We start from the raw sequence: 12,500 nt of genomic DNA, 5'->3' as shown, positions 1-12,500 counted from the left end.
CAGGAGGAGCGGGCGAAGGCGTTCAGGGTCACAGGTGATTGGACGCCCGCGCTGATTAAAGGCAGGCTGACAGGTCAGCCATCACCGTGCCAGTCTCCACTGCTCTCTTTGTGCTTCTCACAGGCTTGGCCTGCAGTCTGAGTAAATATTGTTCAAGTCGTCTGTCTGACTGTATTTCACTCAAGCAGCAGTGAGTTCACATGGACAGCGTATCCAAACATGCATGCACACACATGCACACACACACACACACACACACACACACACACACCCATCATAGAGAGTCACGGTCCATGACAGCACTGGAGACAAGTGCCACAGACCTCATTCTGGGGGTTTCACATGACAAAACACTCACACACTTTCTCTCTCTCTCCCTCTCACACACACACACACACTCAGACAAAGCACAATCAGGTACATCCTTCAACAGCCCTGGTTGACTCGGAGAGCAGTGGGTGGTGAAGGGACCCAGGGTTACATAGGTAGGTTCACACACACAAACACACACACACACACACACACACACACACACACACACACACTGAAGTCAGGGGGCAAAGAGAAGGTGTGAGGTAAGCAGATGACACAAAGGCAATGCTAAGCAAGTGAAGGCAAGCAGTTGCACCATACGGTAGCTGACACAGCTAAAAAACACTCACTAGATTAGTCACACACACACACACACACACACACACACATAGCATAAGCTCTATATGAGACAATGGGCTCACGGTTAGGCCATTCCTATTCAGACACTGAGTGGAGGTGTAGAAAGAAAATGACATATGAAAATGGATCCATAAATGAGGCACTGCTCTACCTTCCTCGTCGGGGTCCCCAAATGGGTTGAAGACGTTAGGATCATCGGGCTCGTCGAAGGGGTTGGTGCTCAGATTGGAGGGGTCCTGGTCGTCCTCCTCCATGAAGTTCAGCTTGCTTATCAGCTCTGTGGAGATCGCCACACCCAAACACACACACACACACACACACACACACGATTAGTGGGATGTCAAGGGATGACGAGAGCGAACACAATCCACAAGAAAATGAAAATGTAAAATGAATACGACTCACAATAACACAAAATACAGACATGACCACAAAACCACAGGGAAAAAATTCAAAAGAACTAAAAAAGACAACATCTGCACTTTGAAGTGAACCAAGATCGCACCAGCCAACCCCAAATCCGACCCTGTGTACACACATCCAAGACCCTCACATAGCCTCCCACCAGTAAGCTGGGAGACAATCAGTGTCTCTGGGTCCTCATCCATCCACTGGGTTCAGGGCTTGGTCCCCCAACTCCCCTAGAGTGTGACTGGGCCCACTGTGCTCAGAGGTGGCCCAGGAGAGGTGATAAGGGCCTGGGACATGTCAGCACCCAAGGGTTCCTGCTACATTCTCACCCCTATTTGGACATTGACACACTGCTCAGGAGAGCCAGTGATTGTGTGTGGGTGTGTGTTTGTTGGAGGCTATTTTTACAATGGTTAAGGCCAGATGAGTAGGTCATCTAGGTCAACACATCAATAGCAAAGTCTTGTTTCCTTTCGCATCCCTTTTTTTACACCCAGGAAATATTCAAAACTGAACACAGACGTGTGTTTTTACAGTAATAGCTAGGCCAGTGATGACTTATGGCATGTGCGGACTACATGATTTTTTTGTCTTCCACGATGGTCTTTTACGATTGACCATGTCAGACTAGGCGATCAGAGAACCACACATTCTTACCACATCTTGGTCGTAAGACTGGCCACATTACAAGATCATGTAGCCTATCGTCGCGTGTCGTCACAATGTCAGCGTCAACACGGGAGTCGTAGGAGATTCCCCCAAAAATTCTGACATGCTAGACTTTTGGTCGTAAAGTCATAGAACGTCGCAGACAATCGTGGGTCGTTGAATATGTTACATTACAAGACGCTTCCTCCTTCGGCGTCGTTCTCGACTTCATATTTGGGAACGACACTGGAAATTTGTCATTCACGACAGAATCGAGGCAAAATCGGGCTGAAATCGTGTAGTCCGCACATGCCATAAGACATCACAGGGATCACTCCAGTTAATAGAACATTCTGTAAACCACCATTTAAAGTAATACTAGAAAATCAGGCCAGTGTTCCTTCTTGATGTTATAAGACATGATGTTACACAACACGCCCATGCAATCCCATCTGCTCATTCCAGATGGGAGTCTGGTTCACTGCAAACTGCAGAACACCAAACTACAGCTCAGGGAGTATAACTCAAAAGTGTAAATAAAAATGGGGAGGATAGAACGATCACAAGGGGAGAGGGGAGACATTTATAGAAATAAAAAAATAATTACATAATACCAAGAACCACAAAGGAAACCGGTGAGACCAGACAACACCACACACCACATCAAGGATGGCAAAGGACATCAGAAAAATAGATAGAATCAAAGAGAGAGAAAGAAAGTGGAAGAACAACCAGATTCAGAGAGAGAGAGAGAGAGAGAGAGAGAGAGAGAGCGAGAGAGAGAAAGAAAGAGAGGACAGAGTGGAGTGGAATGGAAAAGAAGACGAAAGCTCAAGAAGACCTTCGGAGGAACTGGCTGATTTAGCCGATGGCTTATTTGCTTGCTTTAGGTAGTCATCGGGCTCCCCATCTAAGCAGCTGAGCGCATTCAACTGGTTTACTATCTCTGCAAACAGAAGGCCAGTCAGGACAAGAGTGAGCAGAGAGGAAGAAAAGAGAGGAAGAAAGGGAGGAGAGGAGAGTGAGAAAGCACACAGCGGCCACACAATTTAACAATCGAAACACACATACAGCACTCATGACACCATATGTGTGCATAGTGAGAAACCAACATCATATATGTATGTACATATACTGTACATATATTTTCAGTTAGATGCTCGAGTCAAACAAAAACAATATGGCTGAGCAGGTTTTACATGATACTGGGACAAGGACGGAATGGAGGCATGAAGAGATGAGAGAAAGAAGAATGAGTGGAGAGAAGGATGAGTGGAGAGGAATGGACAGCATTCTGTAGTGGATGTATAGAACACCAACACCTCGAACAGATGCAGTGAATACATAAAGAAATGCAGAAATGCAGTCATGCATTTCTATAGGCAGCCTACATACGTGCTGTTGTAGACATGAGATGCATGGGAGGAGGCGAGAGGAGAGGAGAGGAGAGGCTTAGCGTCAGAACTCTTTCTGAGCGGCTGGATCATTCCAAAGCCGGGCATCCCACACATTATGCATGGGATGATGGAGAGACAGCAGAGAGGAGGAGGACAGAAGCGAAGGAAAGGAGGGAGGGCAGGAAAAAGGGAGAGAGAAAGATGGAAAGGTATTACAAAGCAAAGAAGGAAAAGCCTGATGGGGAGACTGAGCCAAAAGAAGCACTGCATACATGCGCGCACACACACACACACACACACACGAAACCAAAGCACAAACAAATCCGCAACAGCAATAAAAAGAAATATACACCCAAGCATTCTGCTGCAAAGGAACGTATAAAGTGATCCGTGAGTGTCCAGGTTACTGCCCCTTACCAGGTGAACAGTGATCGGGGCAAATGAAAATGACCATTTTCGTGACCAATGGGTGCTGCATTGAGTGGTGTTATGATTGGGTTTGAAAAGACCGTCACAGTTACAATACACATAATAATCAACATTTTATATGTCCATCCACACAATCTGATTGAATTGTTGAATGGTTGAAAAGCATTTCAATAGAAGCTGTAAATCTATAATAGTATTTTTGTGATTTAATATATTATTTTACAGGTCTACTAATTGGCGCAGAATAGTCCTCAAGTTTAGAAATACCAAACCAATGATTCAAATGATGTGCTGTGTTTCTGACTAAAATAACTACTACAATTGGTCAATCCAAAACAAAATAATAAATGTATTACTGTAAATTCGTATTTATCGTTTCCTTCTTTGGGGATCACTCATTTTCTATGCTACAATTACATTAAGACACCTAATGTGATCCCACAAAAACACAGAACTGGCTATGCCAGACTAACCCAAGATCAAGGCGCCACTGGCATCGCCACCTCAGCACTTGGCACAGGTGTGGGGTGCCAGCACGGGCCGGGGGCCCGGGGCCCGGGGCCCGAGCCATGCCACACGGCTGCCCGCAGCTATCCCTCAGGGACCGTGTCTGGTGCCCACACCTATGCCCAGAACACGACAAGGCCTGGTGCAGTCAGAGCAAGGGGGGAGGGGGGGGGTCCAGTGCCAACGGGGGCGCTGCCAGTCTACGCCACGGCCGGGTCCAGGTTCCACCTGTTATTTTACCCCCCTCGTGCTTCCCATGCTAACCGTGTAGGACCCCTGCGAAGGCCACAGTGCGTGGTGGATATACGACTTGTCAGCGCCCTGACAAGGAGCTGAGTGGTGCATGTCCGATGGCCCACGGCCCCTTAACGATTGTTATCTGTTAGTTGTTAAAGGGGAAGGGAAAAGTTAAGAGGAATGACATGCATGCATTGCATAAAACATCTAAACTGTCTGCTCCGAAACCCTGAACCCAACGCTCACCGGTGATCTTGGCGGCTTTCTCTTCCTGGTTGACCCGATTCTCCTCGTCCTCCTCGTTCTCCTCCTCAAAGTCGTCCAGGTTGCCGATGTCGGCCTGCTTCATGCTCATCAGGCTGGCCAGGCTCTGCATGTCCTCGTCACTGTGTGTGGGGGCAGGGCGGGAGAGAGAGACAGAAGATGGTTGTGTGAGTGTGTGAGAGTGTGCGTGTGTCTGTGTGTGTGTGTGTGTGTGTGTGTGTGTGTGTGTGTTGGTGCATAAAAGCGTACCGAAAAAGGATTTTAAAAAGGGAATTGCGACAACACTCATTTTGAGAGCGTAGAAAAGACATGTAAGCCTCAGATTTGCTTAGGTTGGCTTCGATTTTTCAAAATGTTTAAAAGGTTGTAACAAATGCTGCAGGTTTTTTTTTCCTTCAAAATTGTCTTTGTCAGAATTAGTATGTGTTACTTATACGTGGGCATACGGGAAGGGCAGTAGGATTGGTTGTTCATTCTCACTTAAACCCCCTCAGGTTGCAACAATTCTATATGATAACCTCCCGTTGGTTTAAAGGAGAGATGAGGAGGGAGAGAAAGATGGAGAGAGTGAGATAGAAAGAGAGAGAGAGACAGAGAGAGTGAGAGAGAGAAAAAGAAAGAGGGAGAGAGAGACAGAGGAAAGGAGAAGCCATGCCTCTGTAAACAATGTGCCCTTCATGCTCTCGCTCATGAGAAGCCTGGGCAATAAGAAACACACATTCCTGCCGCGCTTTTTTCAGCCAGCAGCAGATAACACCAGAGGATTAACGCTCTCCCTCTCCCTGCTTCTCTCTCTCTCTCTTTCTTTCCCCTCTGTCTTTCTGTCACTCCTTCTCTTTCTCCCTCTCTTTATCATCTCACTGCCTCTACCCTCCCAACGCACCCCCTCCCTCCTTTCCCACCGCCTCACCTCCCCCCTTCCTCCCTTCTTCGCTCCCTGATCATTCCCTCCTTCATGAATGCAATACAGTCCCTTCTTTAACCGGCAGCCGGGCTTATTTGAACTTATGTAATGGGGTTTATTTGTGAGAGGGTGACATCATTCCCCGCGGGTTAAGAGGGGTGAGACACTCCTGCCCTCGGACCCTCGGCGCTCACAAAAGGAGAGGCAGCTTGTAGGCCGACACACATCCCACACAAGACCCCTCAGGCTCCCTCTCTCTCTCTCCCTCTCTCTCTCTCTCTCAGTATCTCCCTTGCGCTCTTTCTCTCGCCCTGGCTTTTATATACACAGTCAGAAGAAAAGCACAGGGGAGACAGAAGGCAGCAAATATGGATCTGTGGAATTGTTACTCAAAAGGAAAAAGAAAAGTGCAAGAGAGAGAGACAGAGAGACAGAGAGAGACTTTATTTACACTTCCAAGCCAGTGGCTGGCAACATTTTTGCTATCTCTGGGTGTCTCCATTCTTTTGTGTGATGGGGGGTTGTGTGAGTCAAAAGAATACAAGCTGCTGGAAGGCAGCCCTGTGAAAACAAGATTTATTTATTTGTTTATTTTTTTTTCTAATTATCATTCCCTCAGCCTTGGGTTTGGCAGCTAACAGGAAGAGAACGGAGTGGAAATGATTCTTCATATTAAATCAGCGCAGGGATTTGAGGTGATTTTTGATTTTGCAATTTGACACCAACAAATAACTTCCGTCGCGAAATGTGAGGAGCAACGCAATCCTTCATATTTCTTTCAACAACACCCCATAGAGGATCCTCTCCCAGCTCTGGGTCAGACATTGTGTGTGTGTGTGTGTGTGTGAGTGTGTGTGTGCGTTGAAGTTAATCTCACAGACATGCAGTCGCATGAACGGCACACAGGAGAAAGGATGATTCTTCAAATTGGTCAGGTCCAGAAGGTTGCAAAGGTAGCGTATGGAATGTTGAGATGCTGCGATCTACAATCAGTGTAAGAGCACGATGTTTGAAGAAAGAGCACGATGTTTGGGCAGGAAAAGAAGGAGAGGGAGGGAATAAGTGTATCTATAGGAGAGAGGTGAGGGGTGCAGCTAGATACAGTAGGGTAGGATTCAGTGAAGTGTACTGTTGCAGGCCAATACAAATAACCAAATTATTTTAAATGAAATTTTCTTTATCCATATTGAATGAAATTTCCATATCATCCATAACGTTCAAACCAACAAAACGTTTCAGCTGTAATTTTTTGCACCTGTCTTTACAATCATCCGAAGTGTATAGGGAAGTTTAGCAAAAATACAGCCAATAAATGTGTCTTTCGTTATGCGTCTTGTGTGTATGTGCCAGGTGTCAGTGGGGCCAAACATTAATTCCCACGTGAACGGAAAATAAAGATTCTATTCTATTCTAAAAACACGTCCACCTAAAAACGCACTGACGAAATGCAGAAATAAAGCTCGCAATGACCCGGTATGAACACGTAGCCGGATACTGACGGCCAGTTGGGCAGTTATTTGCTTTATCTGTCAGGGCTGACTGCTGGCGGTTTAATCAGCACTAACGCAGGGCGACGGAGAGGAGGCTAACTGGGAGCTGAGAGCGCAGCTATGGGAGGAATGCAGAGTATGTCACATGGAGGTTCACTTGCCGTGCTACTGAAGCGAGAGAGGGAGTTCGAGATGAAAAAGGAGAGTGTGAGAATGAGTGATTAAGAGAGGGAAACTCAAGGGAGAGACGCCGTGTGTGTGTGTGTGTGTGTGCGTGTGTGTGTGTGTGTGTGTGTGTGTGTGTGTGTGTGTGTGTGTAAATGAGAATGTGAGAGGACAGAGGGAGATAGAGGCGACGAGAGCGACGAATGATGGGGCATAGAAGGAAGGAGAGAAACCGGCCTGGCCTTTTGATCTGTTCGCTATTCTCTCGTTCCAATCAATGCAAACTCAACTACTGGATTCGGAGTTATTTGGAGACCCTGGGTTTAATGTTCAAGCTTTCTTTGAAGCCTTAGATTTCGATCCTTTGACCACCACTTTTCTGAGCCACTTGGGTCCAAAAGGGACAAACACACACACATGGAGTGCTTAATTAGTGTGGAGTGTGTCTGTGTGTGTCTGTGTGTGTGTGTGTGTGGTTGGAGAGGTGACTCACGTGGCTTTGCCCTCTCTAAGGAAGATGCAAGAGAGAGAGAACTGCAGAGTGGCGGCCACCACCTTCTTGGACAGGGGCTTGAACTTGAGCTTGACGTCGGTCTGCGTGGGCATGGGACTGGCGTACTGCTTCATGTTGATGCTGCTGGTGGCCAGCGCCTTCCTCCGGCCCGACGGGGACTCCTGTGGACGGAGAGAAAGAGGGAGAAAGAGAAAAAAAAGAAAGTAAGACAGGAAGAGAGAGAGAAAGAGAGAAAGAAAGAGAAAGAGGGGGAGAAAGAAAGAAAGAACACTTATTTTATTAACCTTCATTTGAAACCTCCATTCCACCAGCTAAACACAAGCTTTAGAAACATTTACAGACACTCAAAATGTTCACATGTTCACCATATTGTCAAGAAAGGAAATAATGAAGGAAAGAAAACAAGTTTCCCATGTAATCCACTCATGTTCAGTTAACCTGTGTCCTAATAACTATTTTCTTAAATCATTTGGTGTTATTTCCCTGATACATTTGCTTATTTGCGCATTGCGTATTTGACTACAACTATCTGCTTGCCATCATATCAGCGATCGATCACCATGCTAATGAAGAACGGGTGAAATTGACATCAAAGGCATGAGAAAACGGTGACCTTTTCATGATAGAGTAAAAATGAAGACAACAATGCAGACAATGCAGGAGACCGGAGGGCTGCTCAGTTATGGCAAAAACTTTATCATGATTATTTTGCTCAATATTGAGATCACGGTTATTAAACACGATTACTCAGTGATTTTGGAATAATCTAAATACATTTAAATATAATCTAAATGTACAATTTAAATAGAAAAAAATGAATGCAAAAAGATCATGCACACGACAACTCAAGACAAAAGGAGAGCACTAAATGTAGCAAAATAATCATTATATTTCGATGAGGTTGTTTTCATAATCGTCACAATCACGATTAATTGATTAATTGCACAGAAGAGACAGCAATTGAGGGACCATTTCAGGTTATGTGTGTTTAAATGTCAAATGCCTGACTGACATCATACATGGCCTTAGCAGCACCTTTGGGAGATAACTGCTGTTACCTGTTTAAAGCCTCATAAATTTAAACAGGTAACAGCCGTTATCTAGCAACTCCAGATTCCTTTAACAGTTCAGTTCAGAGGAACAAATTATCCATTAACATTATACAGAAACTATTATAATATAACAGAAGTTACATATGTGAAAACAATGCCCTGTGAAGACATCTGTCCCACTCTCTCTCACTCCCACACACACACACACACACACACACACACACAGGCACACAGTCACATACAAACCGAGCCTTTCATGCATTATCTGTGCTCGTGAGGATAAAGGATGTAAGGTCCCTGGCGCCCCCTATAGGAGACACAATGTCAAGAGGCGACCATTAAACTTGCATGTCTCCCAAACAAACCAAAAGTACAACAGTGAACTGCAGTAGTGTGTGTGTGTGTGTGTGTGTGTGTGTGTGTGTGTGTGTGTGCTCGCATGCAAGTCCTTTTAATCAAATGTTTGATGTCATAATTATGAGACACCATTCAACAAGCTAATAAAAAAAGGGTCTGCAGTTTTGAGTTGTCTCGTTTCCTCGCAAAGATGAAAGATTTGCCCAACATGAAACCAACAGATGAATAAATCAAAAGAACAAAAAAAAGCCATCTTCAGCTGGGCCCGCTGTGCATCCCTAGATAGGAGAAAACACAGCTGGGGCCGTTACCCTGCCAAAATAAATAAATAAGCGCAACAAAACGGCACGCTTAGTCCTTCCGCTCTACCTCGGGGCTTTTTCCCTGCTTGCTGTCAGCCTATCAAGGATTTGCTCTTGCGCTTGCTGTGTTGATACAGGGCACGTGCCATGTTCTCTTTCTCTCTCCCCCATTCTCTCCCTCTCTCTCTCCCTCTCTCTCTCCCTCCCTCTCTCCCTCTCTCCCTCTCTCTCTCCCTCAGAGTGTCTGCCGACTGCCCTAGGTTGTTCACTGGAAAAACATATCCGTCTTTGGGGAGGTGTATGTTCACCGTTTCTCTTTCCATCAGAGAGGGGGAGACAGAGGGAGGGAGGGAGAGAGAGAGAGAGAGAGAGAGAGAGAGAGAGAGAGAGGAGAGGTGAAAGAGGGAAAGAGAAGGCAATTCGAGGGATTGTTGTTTGTTTGTTTGTTTGTTTGTATTTGCTGGGTTGTTTGTTTACCGCTGCATTCCCCCGTCGCTCATCTGAAATGGAACGAGCGGAGTGGAGGAGCGGGAGCCACAGAGAGTGAGTGAGCTAGCACGCCGCCGCTTCAGCCCTCCGTCACAACGCCAGCTGCATTCTTGGCCCAAGTTCAGGAAGCAAAGGGGTGTCTGAGCAGGGAAGGGGGTGGGGGGGGGTGGAATCAAGGGAGGAAGGGGAAAATGGGTGGTGAAGGAGGTGGAGGGGGGTTTGGGGCCTCACGTCACCATGCCTCTCCTCTCATGGCGGCTCGTACGGCTTCCCTTTCTCCATCTCTACCTCTTTTTTCTCTTCTCCACTCTTCACTAGCCTCAAACCTCCAGATGAGGTTTAATATAAGAATGCCCATTCCAAACATAAACACTCTCACACACACACACACACACACACACACACACACGCGCACATACACACCCAAGCACTGGCATATTAAATTATTTCTATAGTAGTGAATGGCTTGAAGATGTCTATTTCACAGTGGCCGTGTTCCTGTTCCCCAGCCCTGGGGGAGTGGTTGGGGGGGGGAGTGGAGGCCGCCATAAAGCCCCTCATGAATACAATGCCACACATTTCCCTGTTCACACAGGGCTATTTGGAGAGCGCGTATTATATACATACGGCTGTGTGCAGATCTGCTGATATGCGGATGTTCTTTCTTTGAGGTTGTGTGCATGAGATGGAGAGTGTCGAGAGAGAGAGAGTGTGAGTGTGTGTGTGTGTGTGTGTGTGTGTGTGTATGTGTGCGTGTGATGTCTTCACAGGGCAGCACGCTTCTCTGTACACCAGCGCAAACGACTCACTCTCTTATCACCTTCCAGTGCTGATGAGATTGGGGCACAGTGGCGCAGTTATGGATCACACCTCCACGCAGTCAAACACTCACACACACACACAAGCTCTACCACGTGCAGGCTCCAGCAGCAGCCCGGAATGGTGCGCCCTCAGTGGGACTATGCCCGCCTGGCCCTGGCCTGTTTCCCCCAGCGGCCTGCTCCTCTCACCATCGCAGCCTCAGATTAGCAGTGGGCAAAAGCATGATGGGTAAACTAGCTCAGGTCCCACTTCAGAGCCAATCAGGGTTTGGCGCCATGGGAGCACCGAAGCACGTTCTCCGCTTTCTCCCAAGGTGCTGTAGAGCTGCCAGCAGAGGGTATAGCCACGCACGCACACACACATGCGCACACACACACACACACACACAGGCATCACAACGGGCTGTCTTGGTGCCGTTACCCAAGCGTGCCCACTTCAGCCCCTCTGCCACCAGGCTCCAAAGCTCCTTCAGTAAATGGGAACGATAAACCACGAGAGGAAAAAGAAGAAGAACAAAAAAAAAGTGAGGAACGGAGATGAAGACTGAAAAAAAAATAGGAAGGCAAAGGAGGGGGGGGGATGAGAATCAGAAATGCTCACCGGCGAAGGTACTTGACATTTGTGTTGACATTTGAGCCCCTGTTGAATCGGTCGGAAATATAGCATGTCATCCCCGGAAGAATACAGCGCTCAAAACCCCCCCTCTTATCGGCGAGATAATGCGCTCGTATTATACGAAGCTAATAGTGCATGCAGATACTTTATGAATGAATTTTTCAAAATGCATCAAACACTTAAGTCGGATTTAAGGGGGGGGCCCTCTCTGAAGAAATACTTAAGAATATGCAAATACCCCGAGAAGAATTAGGTTTAACAGATTTGACTAGCACAAACAATAAATGTGCTCTTTTCCCCGGTCGCCTCTGTCAATCAGGCAGCAAGATTAAGGGCCGGGGTTGTGACAATGTGTAAAATGAAAAGGGACAATAAGGCACTTTTAATTTATTACAGGGATATGACTATCAATACGCTCTCATTGTACCCGCAGAATGGTTAAATACCTCGCTGGGAGGCTTGGGGGACAACAGGGCAGCCGTTTGCTTCCCCCTACTTGCCAGATGGAGGAACTGCAGCCCACAGCACAAGCCATGCGCCAGAACAGTCACTGCAGCTGGGCTGCGGCTTGGATTTTTCTCTGAAGCAAGTGGAGACGAATAAGCCAATAAGAGACACTACTAATCACGGTTTTGAGTTAGTCACTCCTTATTTTTACCAGACCACTACTGTATTTTTACCAGATCACTAGTGTCACTACGGTGAAAATGAATGTATGCCTCTTAAATGCCTAAATATTTTTTGAATGGCGCTTTAAGCCTGCTTGTCCTGCCCATGGTGGCATGATCATGTGATACAAAGTGAGGTGAACCCTTTCAAAAGAAGATCTGCTAGCTGCATGTGTGTGTGTGTGTGTGTGTGTGTGTGTGTGTGTGTGTGTGTGTGTGTGTGTGTGTGTGTGTGTGTGTGTGTCTGCATTAAGCTCAGCATTGCTTCGTGTGTGTTCTGACAAGCATGGCTTAACCCGAGTGCACGGCAGTACAGCCACAAACCCGGGTGGCAGTTGGGCATGTGTCGCACACCTCTCCCAACACGACATGAGATTCATTATGGCACACTCAACAACTGAATCCGATTTTGCAGATTAGAAGAATTAGGCCCGAAAGTAAAGAGTCTTGGTTTCATTTCTAACCTCATGGATACAGAGGCCAATACACAGGTATTACTTCTAGTGTACATGAAAAAATGAACACGACCTGAATATGACCTGAATGAAAAAAGATAT

At 46.6% G+C, this 12,500-nt stretch overlaps 1 protein-coding gene across 1 annotated transcript in view; it reads right to left on the bottom strand.

Annotated features, from left to right (window-relative positions):
* ehbp1 (EH domain binding protein 1) overlaps positions 1–12,500 on the bottom strand; it is a 156,379-nt gene that overhangs the window by 91,923 nt on the left and 51,956 nt on the right. The window contains 3 exon segments of the mRNA XM_076285956.1: positions 824–949; positions 4,548–4,687; positions 7,618–7,799. Of these exon segments, the coding sequence (XP_076142071.1) occupies positions 824–949; positions 4,548–4,687; positions 7,618–7,799 (448 nt within the window).

The sequence above is a fragment of the Alosa pseudoharengus genome, unplaced genomic scaffold (genome assembly GCF_046254945.1).
Source record: "Alosa pseudoharengus isolate Yale_2024_CS ecotype anadromous, Long Island Sound unplaced genomic scaffold, YU_APseudo_1.1 YU_APseudo_1.1_scf_15, whole genome shotgun sequence".
Classification (NCBI taxonomy): Eukaryota; Metazoa; Chordata; class Actinopteri; order Clupeiformes; family Clupeidae; genus Alosa; species Alosa pseudoharengus.
The sequence above is the reverse complement of the archived record's forward strand: the minus strand, read 5'-3'. Positions and strand labels throughout refer to the sequence as shown.